This window comes from Uloborus diversus, chromosome 7 (assembly GCF_026930045.1).
Source record: "Uloborus diversus isolate 005 chromosome 7, Udiv.v.3.1, whole genome shotgun sequence".
Classification (NCBI taxonomy): domain Eukaryota; kingdom Metazoa; phylum Arthropoda; class Arachnida; order Araneae; family Uloboridae; genus Uloborus; species Uloborus diversus.
In genome coordinates, this window is record NC_072737.1 from 133,303,638 (window position 1) to 133,325,061 (window position 21,424).

General features: G+C 31.2%; 1 protein-coding gene across 1 annotated transcript in view; it reads right to left on the reverse strand.

Moving 5' to 3' along the window:
• The window catches only part of LOC129226891 (extracellular matrix organizing protein FRAS1-like), a 53,836-nt gene that overhangs the window by 9,561 nt on the left and 22,851 nt on the right, over positions 1–21,424 (reverse strand). Inside the window, exons 13-22 of the mRNA XM_054861520.1 lie at positions 19,740–19,927; positions 18,867–18,950; positions 16,061–16,240; positions 15,487–15,610; positions 11,444–11,586; positions 10,975–11,304; positions 9,990–10,248; positions 9,691–9,851; positions 6,245–6,360; positions 204–370 (exon numbers count right to left, since the gene is read on the reverse strand). Coding sequence (XP_054717495.1) covers positions 204–370; positions 6,245–6,360; positions 9,691–9,851; positions 9,990–10,248; positions 10,975–11,304; positions 11,444–11,586; positions 15,487–15,610; positions 16,061–16,240; positions 18,867–18,950; positions 19,740–19,927 — 1,752 coding nt within the window. The remainder of the gene's footprint in view (positions 1–203; positions 371–6,244; positions 6,361–9,690; positions 9,852–9,989; positions 10,249–10,974; positions 11,305–11,443; positions 11,587–15,486; positions 15,611–16,060; positions 16,241–18,866; positions 18,951–19,739; positions 19,928–21,424) is intronic.

Below are 21,424 nucleotides of genomic sequence, written 5' to 3' on the forward strand. Positions count from 1 at the left end.
ACAACGTCTGTCGGGTCCTCTAGTATTATATACAATATATTGTACATGAATTGTGTACTTTATTATTAAAAGCATGAATCACAAAATAAGTTTAAAATAACACAGGCATGCATACACACATTCCCATTGTTTATTTTCATTTCAGCACAATTAAATACATTTCAAGTTCAAGGGGTTCTTTCAAGAGCTTCATCATCAAATACCTTTTGAATAAGCTCCTTCATATTCAATGTACTGATAGCTTGCTGAATTATTAAATGGATTCTGTAGAAAGAGATTTTCATCATTAAAGATTTGGAAAAATGTTTCTAATTCATATGAAACAGGAGCTGGGCGATTTGACTGCTGGAAGGTCAATGGAACTTTAAACCTAACAAAAAACATGCTAAAATTAGTAAATCATGCAAAAATTAACCATTTTTCTGTTATACGAGGTGTGGCTATTATATAAACTGGTGCTGCTACAGAAGAACCATGCATGCGCCAAATCCTAACGACCGACAGCTGTGCAGCATAAAGCCTTCTCTTTTGATTGCAGCACCTCTCATGCTTGCAGAGAAATCAGTCAGACCGTAACCATCGTTTTTGTATGAGGTGTTTGTTTTGCTGTTTGTTTTTTGGCGGAAAACATTCTGAGTGTAATAGTAGAGCAAGGAATTGTCATGAAATTTCAAATGAAACATGGTAAAACTACTACTGAAACTTATTGTTTATTAAAAGAAGTTTATGGTGATTAAGGTATGAAGGTTTATCATGTGCGCGAGTTTTTGGGTGGTTCAAGTGTTTCCAAAGGTGGCCAAGAAGACGTCGGAGATGTTGACCACCCTAGTCGCCCTTCCACGTCCAAAACAAATGAAAATTTAGAATCCAAATATCAAATTAATTGATATTACTACCCTAAGATGCTTGCTTAACTCCATGGGGGGGGGCGAGGGGGGTCAATGCCTCCCCCAAGCTCGGGAGAACTTTATACAAAGTAACAACATACCTTTCAAAATCTTAAAAGGAAAAATCATGATTTTTTTTTATTTTTTTTAATAGTTCAGAAGTGAAAATGAAGAGACTAGTAATTGTCCTTTTCTAATGGTGGGGAGACACACTGTACACTGTATTACAAGTAGAAAAGCTGTCACTGGGTAGCTGAAAATGTGTTGAAAACAACTATTTTGAATAGAAAACCATTAGGGCAAGTATATGAAGTGAAAATATCGGCTGAACGAGTTATGTATTCAGTTGCAACACTTAAAATAATCAACGATTATTTCAACAAATTTGAAACTAAAAGAAAGATTAAAAAACCAGAATTATTTATAAACTAAACAAGATGTACTGCCGTGCTAAGCACAAAAGTCATCTGCATCTGAGCTCAAAATGAAAAAATGCTATTTAAAGTTTTATTCTGCCATATATTTGATTCAGATTTCACTTTTTCAGAATTTTTTTAAAAGTAGTTCCCATTTACAAATGACCCCAAAACATTGCATACGTTTCAAATATGTTAAAAAGAACCACCTCGTGACAACAACTCAATTTTTATAAAAAGTGCAAATACGACTTTTATGCTTAGCACGGCAATATAGCTTAGGGCATCCGCTTTGTTGAAGGCCCCCAACTCCCAAAAATTTCATAATTTGTTCATTAAAAAAAAAGAAAAATAATACTTGAAAAAATAAATTTTATTTTAAAGTTCTTGAAAATTTGAAAAAGTGGATACAAATCATAAATTTTAAAATTTATAAGAAATGGGAGGGGGTAGGGGGAGAAATGCTGAAATATGTCAAATTCAGTTTCTTGCCACATAATGCATCAAACATGTAAAAACCATGGTTTTCACGTTTCTGTAACACAGATATTACTTAAGATAAATTTTTGTGACTCACGTGTTTCATATCATGCTGTTTATTTAATCCGAATGCAGTATTTTGGAAATTCTATTGTATTTGCTCGCTTTTAACTACTTCTACTGCATATTGTTAATCTGATTAGCCCCCCCCCCCCCCCAAAAAAAATGCCTACATTCCTTTTCGTTTCCTGCACTACTTGTAATTGAAAAAAATGTTGTAATGAGAAATCTATAGTGTTTTTCTTCTTTTAAAATTAAAATAGTTGTTTCTTACAAAGTTAGAACAATACAGTAAAACTGTACAATCTAGTACTAAATTTCAGAGACTAGTTAGGGCAAGTGTAGGGCCTTAAATAATTTTAATTGTTCTCGACTCTTTGAAAAGGATTAGACAAGTCTTTGAAATTCCTAAGCAAAATGTATGCTTCAATTTAATTTCTTATCAAGTGTATAAATTATGAATTGTCCAAATGGGCAGCATGTTACTCTCTTGTTACCTATTTTCTAAATATGTACACCATTTCTTTCAAAGCATTTTTTACTATTGATCATTTTGTACTTAATTCATTGTTGTATTTGTGGTTGGGTTGGAGGCATGATCAGAAACTAATTGAATTGAACCGACATCCGATGTAAGCAAATAACAATGCAAAATATCTTCTCTTATCCCTCGCGTTTTTCTCGGAGGACTGCTGTCATTGATTTGTCGACCCAAAAACAATATTTACTGTGTATTATCGTAATTTATAAAAGAGTATTTTGCCTCTTTTTTTTCCAAGATTTTTGCAGTTCCAATTACTCCTTATGAGGCTTCAAAATGCAGAATTTCATATCTATTTTATGAAAATTCCTCCGGGGGAGATACCCCCGGACCCCTGAAGCTGGAGAAATTCTATGCCATACTTAAAAGGGACACCATTCATTTCCCTCTTAAGTTTAACTAAAGAAGGACAGCTGACAACATATTAATAAAACAACACAAAAAAGTAAGGCATAACTCTATGTATCATAGGAAAAATGACAACAACATAGTGGGGGGAGGGGGTTCAAAAAACGGTCTTTTTTGCTAACAACTGATATTGCTATAAAAAAAAACTACCCCCTCAGGAGCTCAGTCCTAAATCCGCCTATGCTCAACTCCATGAAAGAGTAAGGAAAAAAAGAACCCAAATTGTGGAAGAACAAGTTGTTGGCTCTCCATCAAGCAGACAATGGGCCGGCACAGTCCACATTGTCTGTCAAGACATTTCTAGCCAACTACAACATCCCAGTATTAGCCCATCCATCTTATTTGCCTGACCTGGTGCCATGTGACTTTTATCTGTTCTCCTAGGTCAAATCTGCATTAAATGGAGCCAGATTTCAGTCTGTTGATGCTGTGAAAAAAAAAAAAAAAAAAAAAACAGCATGTGTCATGCAGAAGCTCAAAGAACAAGACTTCCAGCTCAGTTTCAAACAATGGAAAATTTACATTGAGGGTTGTAAGTATAGAGGAGGGGTGTGTATTGAAGATAATAAAAACTAAATATGCATAAATTTTATAATAAAATGTTTTACAGTAGTAGTCTTGTCATTTAAAAGCCACACCTCATATACTAGGAAAACACATTAAGATTCTGAAGTAAAATATTTTTTTTTTACAAAAACAAAATTATGATGACTAATGATGAAAGTAAAAGGTACGTCATAAGTCATTTTAAGGATTTGGGGAAAAGGGGGCAATCAAGGTCCATAACAGTATTCTATTTGTCTAATCATAGATTGGACAAATTGACAAATAAATAACACAACATTTTTAAAGTTGATCTATTCACTTCTCTACACTTTATTTAATTAAATTTTCACCTCATTCAAAACATGAATTTCAACCATTTTCATGTACTCAAAATCATTCTTGTTATTGCTTGTTCAATTATCCAAACTTGTGCTTAGAAAACTAGGGTCAATCCAAAAGGTTTGGATAATTGACTCTATTGAACAAGTGATTTACATAAAATATGAATAAATTGTTTTTTCCTGATCTAGTTTAATACATGATTTGGACAATTTATCTGTTAGAAGCCCAACGGCACTCTAAACCATATCAAAAATAAGTAATTATGTATTTATATTTTATTTTTTGTTACACATTAAGCAAAGATTGTAAGGTGAAATAAAATTACTTATTAAAAATATAAATAAATGATCATTACTCATGATGTTAATAACACGAAAGTTAGACCTTAAAAATTATTTCAATTTAGTTTTTTTTTTTTTGACAAATACGGTTTTATTAAATTTACAACAGCAGAACCCTGTTATACTGCAGGGATTTGGGAACATGTTTTTCACCTGTGTTACAGACATGGTACAATGAAACTTATTTTTTACCATATGCTCCCAACAGATTTTTAGTTTGTCCCTAGGGAGAAAAGGGACCTAAGTTCTGAAAAAAGGAACCTTAACCTAAACTTTTTAAAAGTTAAAATCAGAGATGAACTGATTAATTGACAGTAATTTGTAATAAGATGCTTCTCTGTTTATTTATAATCAACCAATTTTATTTGATTAATTGGCTGATATTTGATGATTTTGTGTTTTATTAAAATTACTTTTATTTGGAACAAGAAACTATGCAGAATGGATTAAGTACACGTAACCAAGTTTTGAACCCTAGCTGTTGTACTTCCATTTGCTTCAAAATTTACAAATGAGCATATTAGGGGTATCAGTAGCTCACATTTTTTTTAGAGAGAAGAAATACAAATGGAGAAAAGAGGTAGCAGGAAGAATTCAAAATTAAACTGAAATTTTAAAGGAAGAAGAGTTAAGGAAACAGATTTTGAAAAAAAAAAAAAAAACTTTTAAGGATTTGAAACTAAAAAAGAAATTTTTTGCGGGAAAAGAGACTAGTTGGGAGCCCTGCAAATGTAAATTAATGACAGTAATACAACACAATATAGTACTAATAAGCCTAAATATCCAGTCAAACTTTATTGCAATAACATCACACATGTTGATGCATGTAGAATATTTTAACAAACTTCTTTAAAATAAAAATTTACTAAAACAAAATAACAGCAATTACAGCCTAAATATGATTAAAAAACTCATACTAGAGAACAATTAGTGTACTTTCTTAGATCATAAAGAACTTGGAATGCAATGGCAGATTTAACTTATTGCTATGATCACAGCAGTCTTATAGGAGTTTAAAAAATGCACGTGATAAATGTTTTACATAGTTCCTTGACAGACAAAGAATATAAGTAAACAAGACTTTTTTATTTCTTACAGTATCGAAAGCAGAGCCCAATCATCCTGATTTTTGACATGGGGCACATTTCTATTTCAGGTCCCCCTAGGGCCGACTAATATTTTTGAAGACACTGGGCATGAAATTCATTTTGTGCCCTCCCCCCCCCCTATTCCTGCCTTATTCTATATAATGAGAATCTATAAATTATTTTGATACTTGCATATTAGCACAACCATGCTAAATTTGGTGGTACTTCATATCACAATATAGTATACCATACTTTAAAAAAGTGGAAGAGATTTTGTATACAATAATTATATAAGATGTGGTTAAACTTTGCCCATTGCAGTAAATCGTAAATATCAAAATTATTTATGTGATGTAACTTTTAACAGTAAATACGAACTAAACTTGGAGTGGTTTTGGAATTTGTAAAGAGATCAAATTTTTAAGGAGAATTTTCATCAACAAAAAAGAGATTTTTTTTTCCGGCATTTGCAAAACTATCAATGACATCATTGTACTCTAGATTCTGAGTGAAATCATTATTTATTTTTAATTAGCATGATAAATTAAGGGATTTGGGGCCCCCTTGAAATCTAAGAGGAGGGACCTGTACCCCACATGCCCCTGCCGTAATCAGGCTCTGATCAGAAGACATGATGGAGCACATGGTACAACCGCTTTGTGGTATACTGAGTCATGGCACAGTGGAGTTATACTGTATTTAAAAAATTTACCCTTGATATACATATACAATGAAACCTGTGTAAGTTGACCACTTGTGAAGCAGTACTTTAGAGGTCATCTTAGACAGGTGGTCAACTTATAGAGGTTGATATAAATGATATAAGACAGATTCTGTACCTGACAAAAGCGGTCAACTTAGACAGGTGGTCAACTTACAAAAGTGGTCAACTTTACAGGCTTTCCTGTATATATTTCCTTCAGGAAAAAGCATTTTAGAAAAGAGCATCAGAAACAGAATGAACAGTTAAAAATGAGTTACAGACAAATGTTGCTTACATCTATAATAATTATAAATAATATATATGTACAAAACAGGCTTGGTACTGAAAATTCTCTCTGATGACCTCAAGTTAAACATAAGGTAAATTATAAATGCTGTTATTTGAAACTGATCATGTATTTGTAATCCTTACTTCTGAAAAGCTTGAGCAATGCAGGGCAAAAAATTATGTCCTTTATACAATGAAATCTGCGAACTTGAAGTAACTTTGCAAGGAATCAAATTTATTGTATAGTTACCGCTGTAATCCTAAAATTAAATAAAAGACAGTTTTAAAAAATGCTGTTTCTTTCTTTACTTAACTAAAAAACATTACAAGAAAAAGTCTCAAATTTAATCTCCTTCAACCTTTTAAATCTCACTGAATTGTTATAAACTAAGTTTACATACGGAACTGAATACAAATGTCATCCAGCTTTATTTTATGGGATACTAGAACATTAATTGTAAAAGACTACAAGATAAATAAAGCATTCAAATCAAAGTGTTCGTATAATTTTGAAAAAAAAAAAACTATCACAGTAGAGTGGCGAAAAATCACAGACTTCTTTAAAATTCATCTATTATTTTCACATCATATTTTGCTTTGGATATTTCACTATGGATGCTTAACCTGTATCATTGGGTGTTCAATTAGTAACTTTACTTCCTCTTTACACACTTAACTTCACAATTGTGATGAATGTAGGAATAAGTAAAAAATCAATTGATTAAAAAAAATTTTTTTACATCAAGTACATCAGAATTCTATTATTGTAAAAATCATTTAAGAAATAGGGAAAATTTAGACAGAATTGCTATGGTGACCTCTTAAGATTAAACCATATAAGAGCAATTACAATCTCAAAGCAATATTTTAAAAGGAAGTACAGTAAGTTCCTGATTATCCACGGAATGGGGTGGCACAGTAACCGCGGATAACCAGCAGACTATGTAAACACAATGCTAAAGTATGCAATAGCTTAAAAATATCAATCACAATCGATAAATTTTAAACAATAGTTAAACCGATAACAGTGTATGAAAAAAATGCATGTAAAAGCTAAAACAAGGTTGCTTATTATAGCAAACGAATTACACATATGCGAGCAAAAAGTGTAAACAGATTACCTGCAACAGATGAAACTAGGTTTCACTAAATATGCACAGGGGAGGGGTGGATAGTTTTTTCCAAGACTGATCTAGTCACTTGCTTACACCCATAAGTAGTGCAGATCTAAAATTCAGTAAGTGGTGAATCCAAAAATCAGTAAGTAGTGCAGATCTAAAAATCAGGATACACTAGTCTGATTTTGGTGACTTTGGAAGGTTTGATGTTATTGGAATTGAAGGGGAAGAAAGAAATAGAAAAGTCGAAAAATAGGTTTTGGCACTTGCAGGATGCCTGATCAGTGCCGTCGTGCAAGTGTCTTTTGAGTGCTTTATGCAGTACAATCTGTAAATTTTTAATTTTTTAACTTGGTGTATGGTTTTACTTCATATCTCGAAGTTATTTCGAGTAAGGGCAAATGAAAGCTAGGGGCAATCAAAATTAACTTTTGAAATCTGTTTTTTTTTTTTTTTTTGCTTGGAAACTTTGTATTGAGTTGCTGTTAAAAAAAAGGTGGCCAATTTCAGTTAATCAAAGCATTTACCCCAAAATTTTTTTAAAAAATCTTGGAATTTGATTCAAATAATTATAGCTTATTTTTGTCTAAGTTCTTTAAAAAAAAAATGGGAAACTGCTATTATGCAGCTTAAATTTCTAATATTTGATATACTGACCAGAAAGCAAGATGTCTATATCTGGACTTTGTATTGATCGATATTTAGTTTCTTTCTGAAGTAAATGTTTCAAAATGTAGAAAATTTAGAAAAACCCACTTTATCAAGATAGTGGATTTTTCAAATATGCCTGCCCGAAAAAAATGGGCTGAATTTTTTGGGCTGGGCCCGGTTTTATGAACACTGCTTTTGATATGCCACTGCGTTTTTGGAAAAAGAAAATATTTTAAACATCAACGTTAACACCGATCCAAATACCTCTCTAATTGAAAAATTATTACTCAAAGTCCAACCTACAGAGGATATTCCCCCTTGAAATCTGAAACTAAAATCATTTCCGGTAAAATCAAAAATTCTAAAATATGGAACCGTTACAAAAGGCAATGAATTTAATACCAAAAATAAATACATAGCCTCTCCAAAGCTTTTTTCTTAATTTAATACACAAATAGTTAAAGAAATAAAAGGGAGGGGAGCGGAGAATCGAGTAATTGTGGTCAAGTCGTTACTTTTTTGGAAATAAAAAGTTAACCTAAATTATTGTCTACAATATATAAATATTACGCACATCTAAATAATATGCAAATGTGCTTACCGTATTTTTTTATGTATGATAACACAAAGAAGTGGAATTACCATGAATTACAACTCACAAAAAGTCTGTAATTGCACAAATTATAATACAAGATATTTCACCACAAGAACGAAAATGTGGAGTAGCAAATTTCTTGCGCCCTGTATGCTCAACCCTGTGTACTATAGACATACTGAAATAGCCTTCACATAAGAAAGAAAATGATATATGTATGCATTAATTAAAGATTAAAGTCACTTGTTTTCAGTGTAAAAGATAGTGCTTCTGAGTAGCATGTTTAGATACAACAAGTAAATAATTTTCTCTTTTAGATTCTCAGCGAGACGGATTAATTGTTTCAATGACTAGTATAATTTCACCGCCGCCATGAGATATAATGAAGAATTCAATTTTACTTTTTATAGTTAGCGTTTTCCCCCTTCATTTGGAGCATTTTTTTGTCGGTAGAGCTCAGCACCTTTTTGGCTCTGGCGCGGTCGTGCCTTTCAGGACCTCGCACATAGGGACGGCACGGCCCTGGGCACTTGTTAAGTTAAATGTTCATTTATCAACACTCAATTTTATCATCAGCGAAAATAAAGTTTTTTTTTTTTTAAAGTAGAAAAGGCCACGTGTAAGCCGAGGCCGGGATACACGGGAGTTTACTGTACACTCAAACCTGTTTTTATGCGGCCTTTTTTTTTTTTAAATTTTTTTTGTGTGATTTTTTAAGTAAAATTTTTTGTTGCAGTATATGAAAATTTCAATTAGGTTGGGACTCAATTGACGGAATTATTTACAAAACGAGTGTGAGGTAGTATCTTCAAATGATGAAAGGGGCACCCTGATGGAAAGATCACTGTGACCTCCCAAAAATTTCCTTATTCGGGAAATTTTGTTTGACTATTCGACAAAATTATTATCACTTGGTTTATTTTGATTTTGTTTTAAAACGCAATTCTTAGTTAATTCATAAGTTTTTGGTTTATTTTCAACATGAGAAATTTTTATGCTGTCCCTATAAATAATTAATAAATTTTTTTTAAAAAATATAAAAAAAATTTTAACTTTGTTGCGAAAACAACTTTTTATAGCTACTCGTGAATTTTTTTTAATGGAATTTTTTTGATGTGGTCCCTATCCACCACATAAAAACAGGTTTGGATGTATATGTATTTGACTACATATTATTACTTAAAAAGAGAAATTTCACACATGTATGCATACAAAAAATAACTAACTTTTAAATTGTAATTACTAGTTGCTTTCCACAACTGAGATGGACCCTCAAGTGTCTGCTCAGTCCAAAGCAATTGCAGATCAAATTGCACATTTATATTATCTGGGATGGAGATATGACTTTTTAATCCAGGAACTGTATAATGTTCCAACACGAAAAGACCTAAATGGATTTTAAAAAATAAATGAAACATAAATGAAAACAAATTTTATCAAATTAGATGCAAAGCTTTTTGAAAAATTCTTTATTATTTTGTTCATAAAAAAAAAACCTTTTTAACAGCCAAATACTGAAACATACCATAAAACTTAGCTTCAGTTTTGAACTCAAAATACAGTTGGCCTGCAGAGTTTGTACCTATTCGAACTATATTAAGAGCAGCATCAAATGAATTGTCAATGAGTGATCCTGATTTCGATAAAAGCATGTTGTAGAAAAAAGAAAATTCTAGCTGAGAGTGATGTTCAATGGAAGTCCAGCCAGTGGGAGCCGCAGCAAATAAATACGTAATGTAAAGGGGTAGAACAACTGTTACGTAAGCCTTATTTGTATCACGTGTCTGAAATAATAAGAAAACATTTAAAAGAACACATTTTTTTTTTTCAAGAAAATTTTATGCCTTTCATAAAACTTTCAAATATAATGTAACAAAAATGATTTTTTGTTTTTATAATAAAATTGGATGAGGGAGACATTGTGAACAAATAATAAACAGAGCTCTTCAAAAAGAACATTTTCCAACTTGTATATTAGCTACCAGTTTGTTTGGCACTCTTGGCTTCTTTAAGATGTTTTACACCTCCAGCTCATTCACTTCCTATGCCGGGCTGATGAGTGCTAATAAGCACAAAACTGCAGTCCTCCGCTGGAATGACTGAGCTGGCGGTGTATTTCATGAACAAATTGTCCTGTTAAAATATGTACATAAAAATACCATACAGATGCAAGACCTTCAGTAGGCCACTGTATGGGATTGAGGTTTGTGGTGAAAACCTTTCAAACAAAATTATTATTTTTTGATTAAGTTTATTGGCATAAAATTTATTAGAAGAGATATGTCAATAAATTCCTCTTATTCATAATTTTATTAATTTTTTTTCTATTATTCAACACTGATTTATTTTGCTTTTAAAATGCATTTCTATAGAATTTAAAACATTATTTTAGGCTTATCTCCCTTTATCTTTAAATTATTTTTTTAAAAATCTTTTAGTGATAATAGCTGCCAAAACCTAGATACCTTTAAATAACAAAAAAGCAGATGAATTATGAAATTGAAACTTACTTTGAAATCTGATGTTACGGTTCCACCACATAACTCTGTCAATTCATTTACACTATACCAACTGTCAAATGTCCATTTACATTTCCTTAAATCAAGATGTTGATAAAGCATCCGTGTTTTGTTTTTAATTTGTTCAGCATACCAAGGAAAAGCATGCTTAATGTCATTTACATCTGCAGACAGAAACTTAGAAAAGCTGTTAGTTTGTGCGCTTCTTGTTGAATTTTGTAGTAAATTTGAACATGTATGTTGCTGTTGATATACACTCTGGGTAAGAAGAAATTCAATATTATGGAGAGGATATGTAGAGATCAAGGGCAAAAGACCATCCTATAAATCAAATTATTTATTTTTTTATTATTACTATATTATAATAATTTGAGACAAATGTTAGTTCAATTAGCTGTTTCTTAACAATCCATTTAAAAGTTCAAAAAAAAAAAAAGTTCAAATTAATATGCTTTCCTACCTCATGAGGAATTTCAATATGGATATGCAATCTGTTAGAATGTTCACTGTTTGAAGAATTTATATACTCAAGATTAGCAACAAATGACTGAGATGGAAAATATCTTTTAAAATTTTGCATTCTCCTACTGGTTAGGCAAAATCCTGAAATAAAATTGATTACAGTTATACATTTATCATAATTTAGAAAAAAAATATTTAAAGCACATATAAATTTAACTTCTTTCCAGAAGATGATTGAAATTGTGGAAAACAGATTTAACTCAAACTTCAATTGACATGTTGATGACAATGTAATTATGAAAAATTATGCTTGATGGATCATGTGATGAAGCTGAAATTGCTTTGAATTTTCTCATCAATAGGCATTCAATTACAGAAAAATATCAACAACAATTTTCTGTTTACCGATTTACTGCGCTGCAAGATACTCGTAAATTTACTTTCAGAACCTTAAATACCACTTTTTTAAAAAATGCAATACAGATTTGAATACTAATTAAACAAGGGACTCGTACATACTCTTATGTGCAGGTATTCTTGAACAAAAATATTTTTACCTTTTTAATTTTAATCTTTTTACCAGGGCTGCGGAATCAGAAGAAAAATGGCCGACTCCAACACCAACTCTGGTTTTTTATTTTTATTTATTTATTTATTTTTTTCAAATCATGCCTCCCACATGGGAAGAGGAAAAAACCCCTGCACAGAGATTGAAATATTAATTCCTTTTTGTGACATTTTCGCGTTGTATTTTATTGTAAACCTAAGATGTTAGAAATTCAATTTGAAAATCAAATTATCCAATACAGTAAAACCTCTCTGAGCGGCCACCCCTCCGTTCTTGAAAATGTGGTCGCATAGAGGGGTGGCCACGCTTAAGGGTTTTAATTATTGATCTCAATCTGCAATATTAACAATATAATTCAACACTTTAAGATGATTTTAAGAAAATAAAGAAAATCTTTTTTATTCCATAATTCCTCCTTTGTAGGCAAAAATGATTCAATTTGTGTTTGTTTAGTTTTACAGAAACTAGTTTTTCTTTTCAAATTTATTTTAACCATGTTAAAACAAATTCCGAATCGAGTCATCAGCTATTGCTGGCGAATTAGCGATGATATCAAATTACCTCTAGCATTTACTGTGTTGAAAACTTTCCTTTTGTTTATCGCAACAAATATTAAAAGATACCACCTAAAAGTCTTTTTTTTTACAATCATCAATCAATAAATGAAAAAACTGGCCAAATTTTAAATATTTTCACAAAAACTAAAATTATTGTGTTCCATCTATAAGGAAATATCAGTCCTCCTAGATTACCAAAAGCAGCCAAAAGAAGAAACGATAGTTCCCACCTACAGGTGCTGGCCTATGCCTCGAAATGCCCCTCCCCTCCCCATACACAGCAAAATGTTGCACCACAAAAACACTTAAGAGGACTGACTCCTGGCATTTTTCTTAACGAGAGGGTACAAGTTTTAAAAAAACCAAATGAAAGAGTAGACACCAGTCTATTTCGAAGTTCAGACTGACAACCACCCTAATGCTCAGAGGGGTTTGAGTGTCAGCTCTTAAGGGTAGATTTAACATTAAGTGAATAGGCCAAAAATTTCGTGCCGTGGGAAACTGGCCATTAACAGGGGTGGCCGCTTCGAGAGGTTTCCCTGTAGTTGCGATTTCTAAAATTTAGATTGCTTAAAAATCCCATTTTTAAAAAAATTTAAAAGGATTAATTTGCTCTCTTTTAATGTTTAACAAATAAATGTTGATCAAATTGTGCGCTTTCAATTTTCGAAAGCACAGAGAAGAGCAAAAGAAAGAGTTTTGAGCCAAAAAAAAAAACTTTTTTGTTAAGTCAAAAAACTTTTCTTGAGAGGGGGGTCTCCCCTCCCACCCCCTCACGGGAGACACCCACCTGGTGGGTTCAAATTGGGGTACCTCAATTTAAGTTCAGAGTTTATAAAAAATTGAAATACTTTAATTCTTAAAAATTTCCCCAATTATAAATCTTAAATTTTATCTTAAACATTTCAACGAAAATATTGCACTATATTTGCGGAGTGAGGTCGGGTACATGTACGTCTGGAGCAAATTTTACACAAAATGCAGCAGTATGCAGCTTTGTACGAATAGCTTTTACTATACTTACATTTCTTGGCTCAATTTTCAATTTTAATTTTATCGGCAGTTTCAGAATTAAACTTAATATGAAGATTTTAAGATTAACTACAATTATTGAATGTTGTGACAATTAAATCATGTACTACTTTTATTTTGCACTTTTCAGTGAGAACCAAGCTTTCTTAGATAATGTCTTTAAATTAAAAAAACATTTATATTTTATCGGATCTTTTGGATTTATGCTTTCATACCAACACTTATTTGAATTTACCAAGCACCCTCAAAGTTTCCTGACTTGCTCAAGCAATACATATACAGTCGACGCTCGATATAACGACCATCTCCGTCCCAGAGAAAAAGGTCTTTATAACGAGTGGTCGTTATAAGAGGTATAATTTTAAAAAATATACACAGTCATCATGCATGCCCCGTTGTTCCATAAAAAAATGGTACTTTTTCAAACATTCCAGTTAAATGCCCAAATTATTTTTATCGTAGGAATTTTTAGAAAAATCGTGTGCAAAATACTATGACAGAACATTAAAGAAATTTTAAAGTAGAAAATATAGGGAGGAAAATGTTACACACTTACAAATCTGCTACTACTACTGCTACCACTACGTTTTCTGAAGATAAAACCAGAAACTGATGTTTGCCTTTTTAGCAGACGTGATTTTTGCAAAACATTATTTTCCGTTTCAGATATAGATGATAAAATGTTTTTTTTTTTTTTTGCTTTTCAAAGAAACAGTTAAAAGTTCCTCGAGAACCGCAAATTTTAAAAACCGCTAGATTCAAAAACCAAACTACCAACACATCTGTCAACTCCCTTTTCTCAGGAATCTGGAAATTTCTCAATTTTTCCTCCCATTATTTTTTGTGCTAGCTGCGGTAAATGATAATCTCTCCCGCACCCCCTCTCAAAGTTGGATTTGACATTGAAAACTTCAGGCAGATGTCCGTAAACAATAATCAAGGCCATTTCAAGTTACAAATTTGTTTTCTTGTGAAGAACACCAGAAATAGCGTCCGCTGAATTCGGTCGTTGTATTGGATTAGATGATACAGAACGGTCGTTATAACGAAGGCAAATTAACGTAGTGTTCATAGGAACAAAGTTGGGACTTTAACCACCGGTCGTTATAATGGGATGGTCTTCATAATGTGTGGTCGTTATAATGAGCGTCGACTGTATTCCTTTTATTTTCAGTAAGTTACAACCCTATAGCCAGGGCTAAGGCAGAAATAAAGGAGCAGTGTATTTCATGCAATCCTTTTACTATTTTATAACTGGGATCGAGGTAAAACATATACAGTAAAACCCCTCTTAACGAACACCCCTCAAAGGCGGACCCCAGTTCTAATGCAAATAACATTACTAAACCCCTGTCCTGCGGACACTTCTCTATTGCGAACAAAACAGATTTTCCCGTTAGTGTCCGCATTAGAGGATTTTACTGTATTATTATTTTTACTTGAAAATGATTAGAAAATGTTAGGCAACAAAACTGTTTGCTGACAGTTGCTATCAGATAAATAAAATTAGAAAATAAGCAAACTAGTACGCAGCGCAGGTAGTTGTTGCAGAAAGTTCGATTAACAATTAAGCCAGCTGGTTGTTACAATGACAGTGATTTTCTTATTAGTAGACTTTAATACATGTAATCAAATTAAATAGTAGTCTTTTTTTTTTTTTTTAATACAATAAGAGTCAGGGAAAATTAAAGAAAACTAAAGAAACCTGGAGTCAGAGTCGGCATGTTTTTGAACGACTCAGACTCCTTTACCCCAAAATCAGTCCAACTCCCACTCACACCCCTGCTTTATACTAAATAAGATTCAAAAACAGTAGGTTAATCAATACTGGTGAGCAACAATTTGTATTGTGAAAGCATGAGTTAGTCACAAAGAAAACATTACCTGCTATGGGACTAATTTTAATGGCTGCACTCTTTAATGGAATTCCTAAATGACCTTTTGCATCTTTAGGCGCTACAATGCAACGAACCTTCTCGTGTGGCCTAAAATATATACTGTCCAGAACCTATTAATGTTCAAAAGATCAAGTTTCTAAAAGTGCAGGCTTCAAAATTATACAGATTATCAGCAAACTTATTTCTTTTCTAATTCCAATATTGGTGTAATGTGCATACAAAATAAGTTATAAAAAATCATTGGACAGTCCATAAAAATTATACTAAAGAGCTAATTGCTTAAGAAATTCAATTTTCGAAAAAAAAAGCATATCAAAATTTAAACTCCAAAAAAGTACTTATAATTAAAAAATAATCTTTAAGAGACAAGAAATATCTTATTTCTTCTGAAATTTTTGTTTTATACACATTGGAAATATTTATTTTTTTTAAAAAATACCATTATTTTTAAGCATAACTTAAAAAAAAAAAACTCTTCAATATTATTGAAAAATAGAGAGATGCATCAGTAAAAGACAGAAAAAATACTAATTTAAATAAAATTTAAGTTATTTTCTTACTTTGTCATGAACAGAGGTGAACAATGTATCATCAGTAATTCTTTCAAAATGCGAAAGGTAGCTTTCATTATCTATAGGCATTGATACTTCCCACTGGTAATCCAAAGATGCAGTTTTTATTTCAGATTCGATGCAAAGAGAGTTGGTGACTGAATAATCTGGGTGATTTATATCACAAGGCTAAAAAAGTATAATGCATAGTAAGAACAATAAATAACTAAAGGAATGAATAAATAACAAAGCAGCAAACAATTTTTTTTAAACTAATACTGGCACAAATATGCTTAGTGGTAAGATATTTTGAAAGTATTGTATACAACAAGAAATACAGTGAAACCTGTGTATAACAATACTGTCTATAACGATAGCCTGTCTATTATATATTTTTTAGGTTCCAACGGCATCGTTGTAGACAGGTTTTACTGTATTTTGGTAACAGCAATGTTATATTTCAAAACTAACAGGGTTGTCAACCTTAGAGGAACAATTTAAGGTGCATCTGTGGTGATTTTGAGGAGCATTTTGAAGTTTTGCGGAGTAGTTCGGTATTTTCCATAAAATTCAATAAAAAGAACTAAAGCCATTTATCTAAAATTGTTTTTCAGCTTTGACAATCATTTTAAGCACTAGCATAAAAATAAAAAACAGCTTTACACTATGCCATGCTTGAAAACACTCGGTCTTGAAACGCGGAACACAATCACTTCTGCTATTTTTGCGGAGCAGTTGGCAACCCTGAACTACTAATATCAACGAATGAAACTGATTCCTTATCAAATTAAAATTTATATTACAAAATATTTTTTCCTTATAAATTTGGTACATTACTTCATTTACTTCTTTACTCTTTACTAATAATAAAGCTGAATGTCCTCTGTCCGGATCTCTGCCTGTCAGGATATCTGTGGCGCACATAGCGCCTGGACCGTTCGGCCGATTTTCATGAAATTTGGCACAAAGTTAGTTTGTAGCATGGGGGTGTGCACCTTGAAGCAATTTTTCAAAAATTCGATTTTGTTCTTTTTCTATTTCAATTTTAAGGACATTTTCCAGAGCAAAATTATCATAAGATGGACAAGTAAATTAGGAAATTATCATGAGGTAGAATGTGAGAGCGAATGAACATAGCCAATTGGCAAAAAATCCGCCATCCATTATTTGTAAATATACAGGCAAACCGAATGACCTTTTAATTTTCAACTACGGGCAAAGCCGTGCGGGTACCACTAGTTATCAATAAAACTGTATAACTACTATTGTTTTGATACTCTCTTAAATGGTAACTTTACTTACAACTTAAAAAGACATTAATTTGAATAAACTGCAACATTATTATAAATACATGGAACAAATTAGGTTTTTATAATTTAAATTAAATTTCAAAGAACAAAACATTTTATTCCTAATCAAGGCCATATCTAGTTAAAAATGAATGCAACTAATTTTTAGCCCACTTCCCCAGATCATATTAAGTATTAAATCATCTTTGCTCAACTTAAATTACATAGACTTTGATGTTTCTAGAGTTATGGAATTTGTGAAAACCAGCTTTTAAGTATCACAGAGATAATAAGTACAGTAGTTTACTATTTATAACGGCATATATTAATAAAGACAAAACTACTACACAAAATTTCTTTAAAAGTCTTCACACCAACCTCAGAAACAATATGTCTAAAAAATACTGCTTAATATAATGCTACCTTTTAGGGAACCTGAGATAACTGAAGTACTAGTCTTCTTTTTAGACAGCACTGAATGTGGTTCGACAAAGAAAGAATGTACGTTCATAAACTTCAATATAAAGACAAAAATATGAATAAATAGAAACAATGACAACAGTTAGTAAACACACAAGTTCAAAACTACCTATCAAAGATAAAGTACTTCATTATGAAATGAAAATCACAAAACATATATCTTTCTTTCCACATTGTTTTACAAAAACAAAAAAAAAGGAACAACTATAACAGGCTACAGATGCAAATAATCTAATCTCAGTCTTTTTTTTTAAATCTTCAATAAAATCCAAGTAACCTCTTAAAACCATTTCTTAAATCGAAAAGGAAAACTGTTTCAGATAAATTCAGGGATAAAGAGAGGCCATGTCAGCCTAGTTGTAAACTAGTATAAATTTGACAAGTTTTATGAGGGGAGGTGGGACCAGCGACCAAACTGACAATGGCCTTGGCTTTCGACAGCCCTGAATTAACTATTCCTCCAAATTACCACACCTCTACTGAACAAGGGTGTCCATATAGGGGGCAAGGGGGCTCAACCCCCCCCCCCTTAGAAATTGGAACTTCCTTGCTTTTAGTACTTTTTTCTTTGTAAAAATGTAAAAACATTTCTTCAGCCATTAATGAATAATTTATTAAAAATGTCAAACTTTAATAACTCTAATTTATACTGAAATCGGTTTCTGTGTGTAAAATATCCTGCAAAACCATGAGAAAAATATCTGAGCCACCCCCCCCCCCCCTTAAAATTTTGCCTTGCCCTTGCAACTGAAGAAATAGTTCTTGCAAATTCAAGATTAGTCTGGGAATTTAGCAAAACACAATGACCTTTAAGTCTACCTTCTGTAAAAAAAAAAAAAAAAAATAGTTCATCAACATTTTCAATCCTAATAAATTTAAACCATTGAATTAGGTTTCCTCAACCTTTTTTATTAGTGCTTCAATATGTATAGGGACAGCACTGTGCAGGCATTGCTAACTATTATATATGTACAGAAGTTAATTAATATGTTACTGAAGACAGTATTTTAAGACAGTATTTTAAGAGGGATTTTTTTTTTACTTACTGTTATGCAAATTAAGGGATATCCAGACTTTGCATCCTGTGTTAAGCCTCTGCTAACATTTCCTAAGTCCAACAGAGATATAACCTATATTAAATTGCATAAAGTAAAGGAAATACATTTTTATTAGTAAACATAATTTTTATGCAATAATAAAACATAATTGTTATTTCACATCTTACTTCAAGACATTGTAAAATACTTTTCCGCATGAACATGAAATATCATGGAAGTTTTTATGGACAAAAATTTAGAAACAAAAACTTATGTCTAGTACCAATCTAACTATATGTCAGAATAATTGAATATTAATAATCATAAGCAGACTATTTCGGCATAAGGCCTACTCATCCAATGTACAAAGTTATTTCTTCAATTTTATTGGTTATTATTAGGAACAGTTAATAATTCAATAAAAATGTTTTAATTTAACAGGAAGAAGGGTGGAAATTGGAGAAATTTCATTCATCAGAGACGCAAAAATTGAATACATATTTTCAAAATTACTATTTATATTATGTACATTATATTCTCTTACAATTACACCACCAATAATAAGAGTGCGATGCACACTCAGAGGCTGAGATTCTACGGTTAGATTCTAAAAGTTTCTTCTTTTATAAATGGATAAATATATTTGATAAAATTGAAGTTCATGATGTTTACCATAAATTGATTCCCACAGAAAAACTGAACTGTACGTTTACATTAAAAAAATTATAAAAATGCTCAAAAAAAAAGCAGTCAGCACAAACATGGTACTTTGAGAATATTGCATATTTTGTTTGTATTTCATGACATTATATGCATTTTATTCAAATTTTTAAAATGCTAACAATCTAGGAAATAGTAGTATGAATCAAAATATGTACTTACTAATGGCACTGCAGGCAATATCAAGCTTTTAGAAGAAGGTATATTAGGGATCACAACTACAGCTTTAGAAATGTTACCAAATTCTGCATTCATTATTTCATCTGGTCCAAGAATTACTGTAAAAAATGAAGGCCAATTCCTACGCATGTTATACAAAATTTCAATTTCAAATTTCTTTTGTTTTTCACCTAAAAAAGTAGAACATGCCCTTTTTCATCAAAATGCAAATGATGCATAATTAAAATAACTATGAAACATATCATTCCAAATTTTCCAGATGTATGTAGATTCAAAGAACTTCATCCACTTATAAAATAATGCAATGATCAGGAGCTAGAACTCTAAATTTTTCTCAGCCCCAGGGCTCCTTTAGCTTTTTAATAGTCTTAAATACTTTTATTTCTTCAAGAAAAAAAAAAAGAAAGAAAGAAAAAGAAAAAGAAAAAATCCAGTTTAAAGTTTTTCAGGCTTAATTTAAAAGAATGAAGGATTTTTGTGCTTTTAATTTCTGAGTAACTCTACCAATACAGATAATTTGTGTCTGACATATATTAAATTTAATTTTGCTTTGAAATGCATTATGTAGTATTTATTTTCATTTTTAAAACCTAATAATTATTGCATACTAATCATGTTATTCTCTAAAATTCATTTTCATAATTAAAATACTAAAATATGGAAATGACATTCATATTTCAGTCATTTCATCATTTTAACTTACATCTCAGCATTAAAATACCTTTATGATATTTTAAAATCACATATAAAACAGTATTTATTAGATTAAATTCTTTTAAGAATAAAAGAAATAGTTAAATTGTGAAATAAATTAAATTTTAATTTTCTGTGTGAGCTGATACTAATGATATAAGTTTCTTATTGTTCCTATACATAATGAAAATTACACCCAGCTGTGAATCAAACTAAAAAACTGATGTTTATGCTATTATTTAATGCTCAAAAAGGGTTAACAGTTTTTAAATGAAGTTTATTGATGGCTCAAAAGTCAAAAATATATATATATTAAGCATAACAATTTGTACTGTTCTTAATAATAAAGACAATCTGAAGAGGTTTTATAGTTAATTGGTTATTTTAGATTAAATTCAAACTAAATTACACCTTTGTGCAGAATTGAATTTATTTTGACTTAGTTCAATAAGCAAATAGCTCTACTCATTTAATATTTTTGGGCTAAATTATGATTGAAACAAAAAAAAAAAAAAAAAAAAAACAACATTGATTAAGCATAAGCTGCCACATGTACAGTAATTAGTCACGGGTAGCCAAGCTGAGCCCAGAGCATACATTAGTATAGCTCTCCCTAATTCATTCATTAGGCAAAGTGGGCTTGTTGTATTTGTGAGGTCAAAAGGTTGACAAGTAATTGTATCTATTCTTGATTAATTGTCCTGTACATTACAGTCGACTTCCGACTTTTGAGGGATATGTTCCAAGACTAATCGGGTCAGTCGAAATTTCACGGTGTGGAAAAATGTATGGATACATTTTTTTTTATAAACATGCCAAATTCTTTTAGACACTTAAAAACAACCTTCATATTGCTATAAAGCATTCCTTAACTATATATTAGTTTCTTACATTAAGAACTGAACTTTTACTATATTTAAAAAATAAAAAAGCTGTTTTATTCTGCATAAAATAATTTAAGATGAACAAAATGA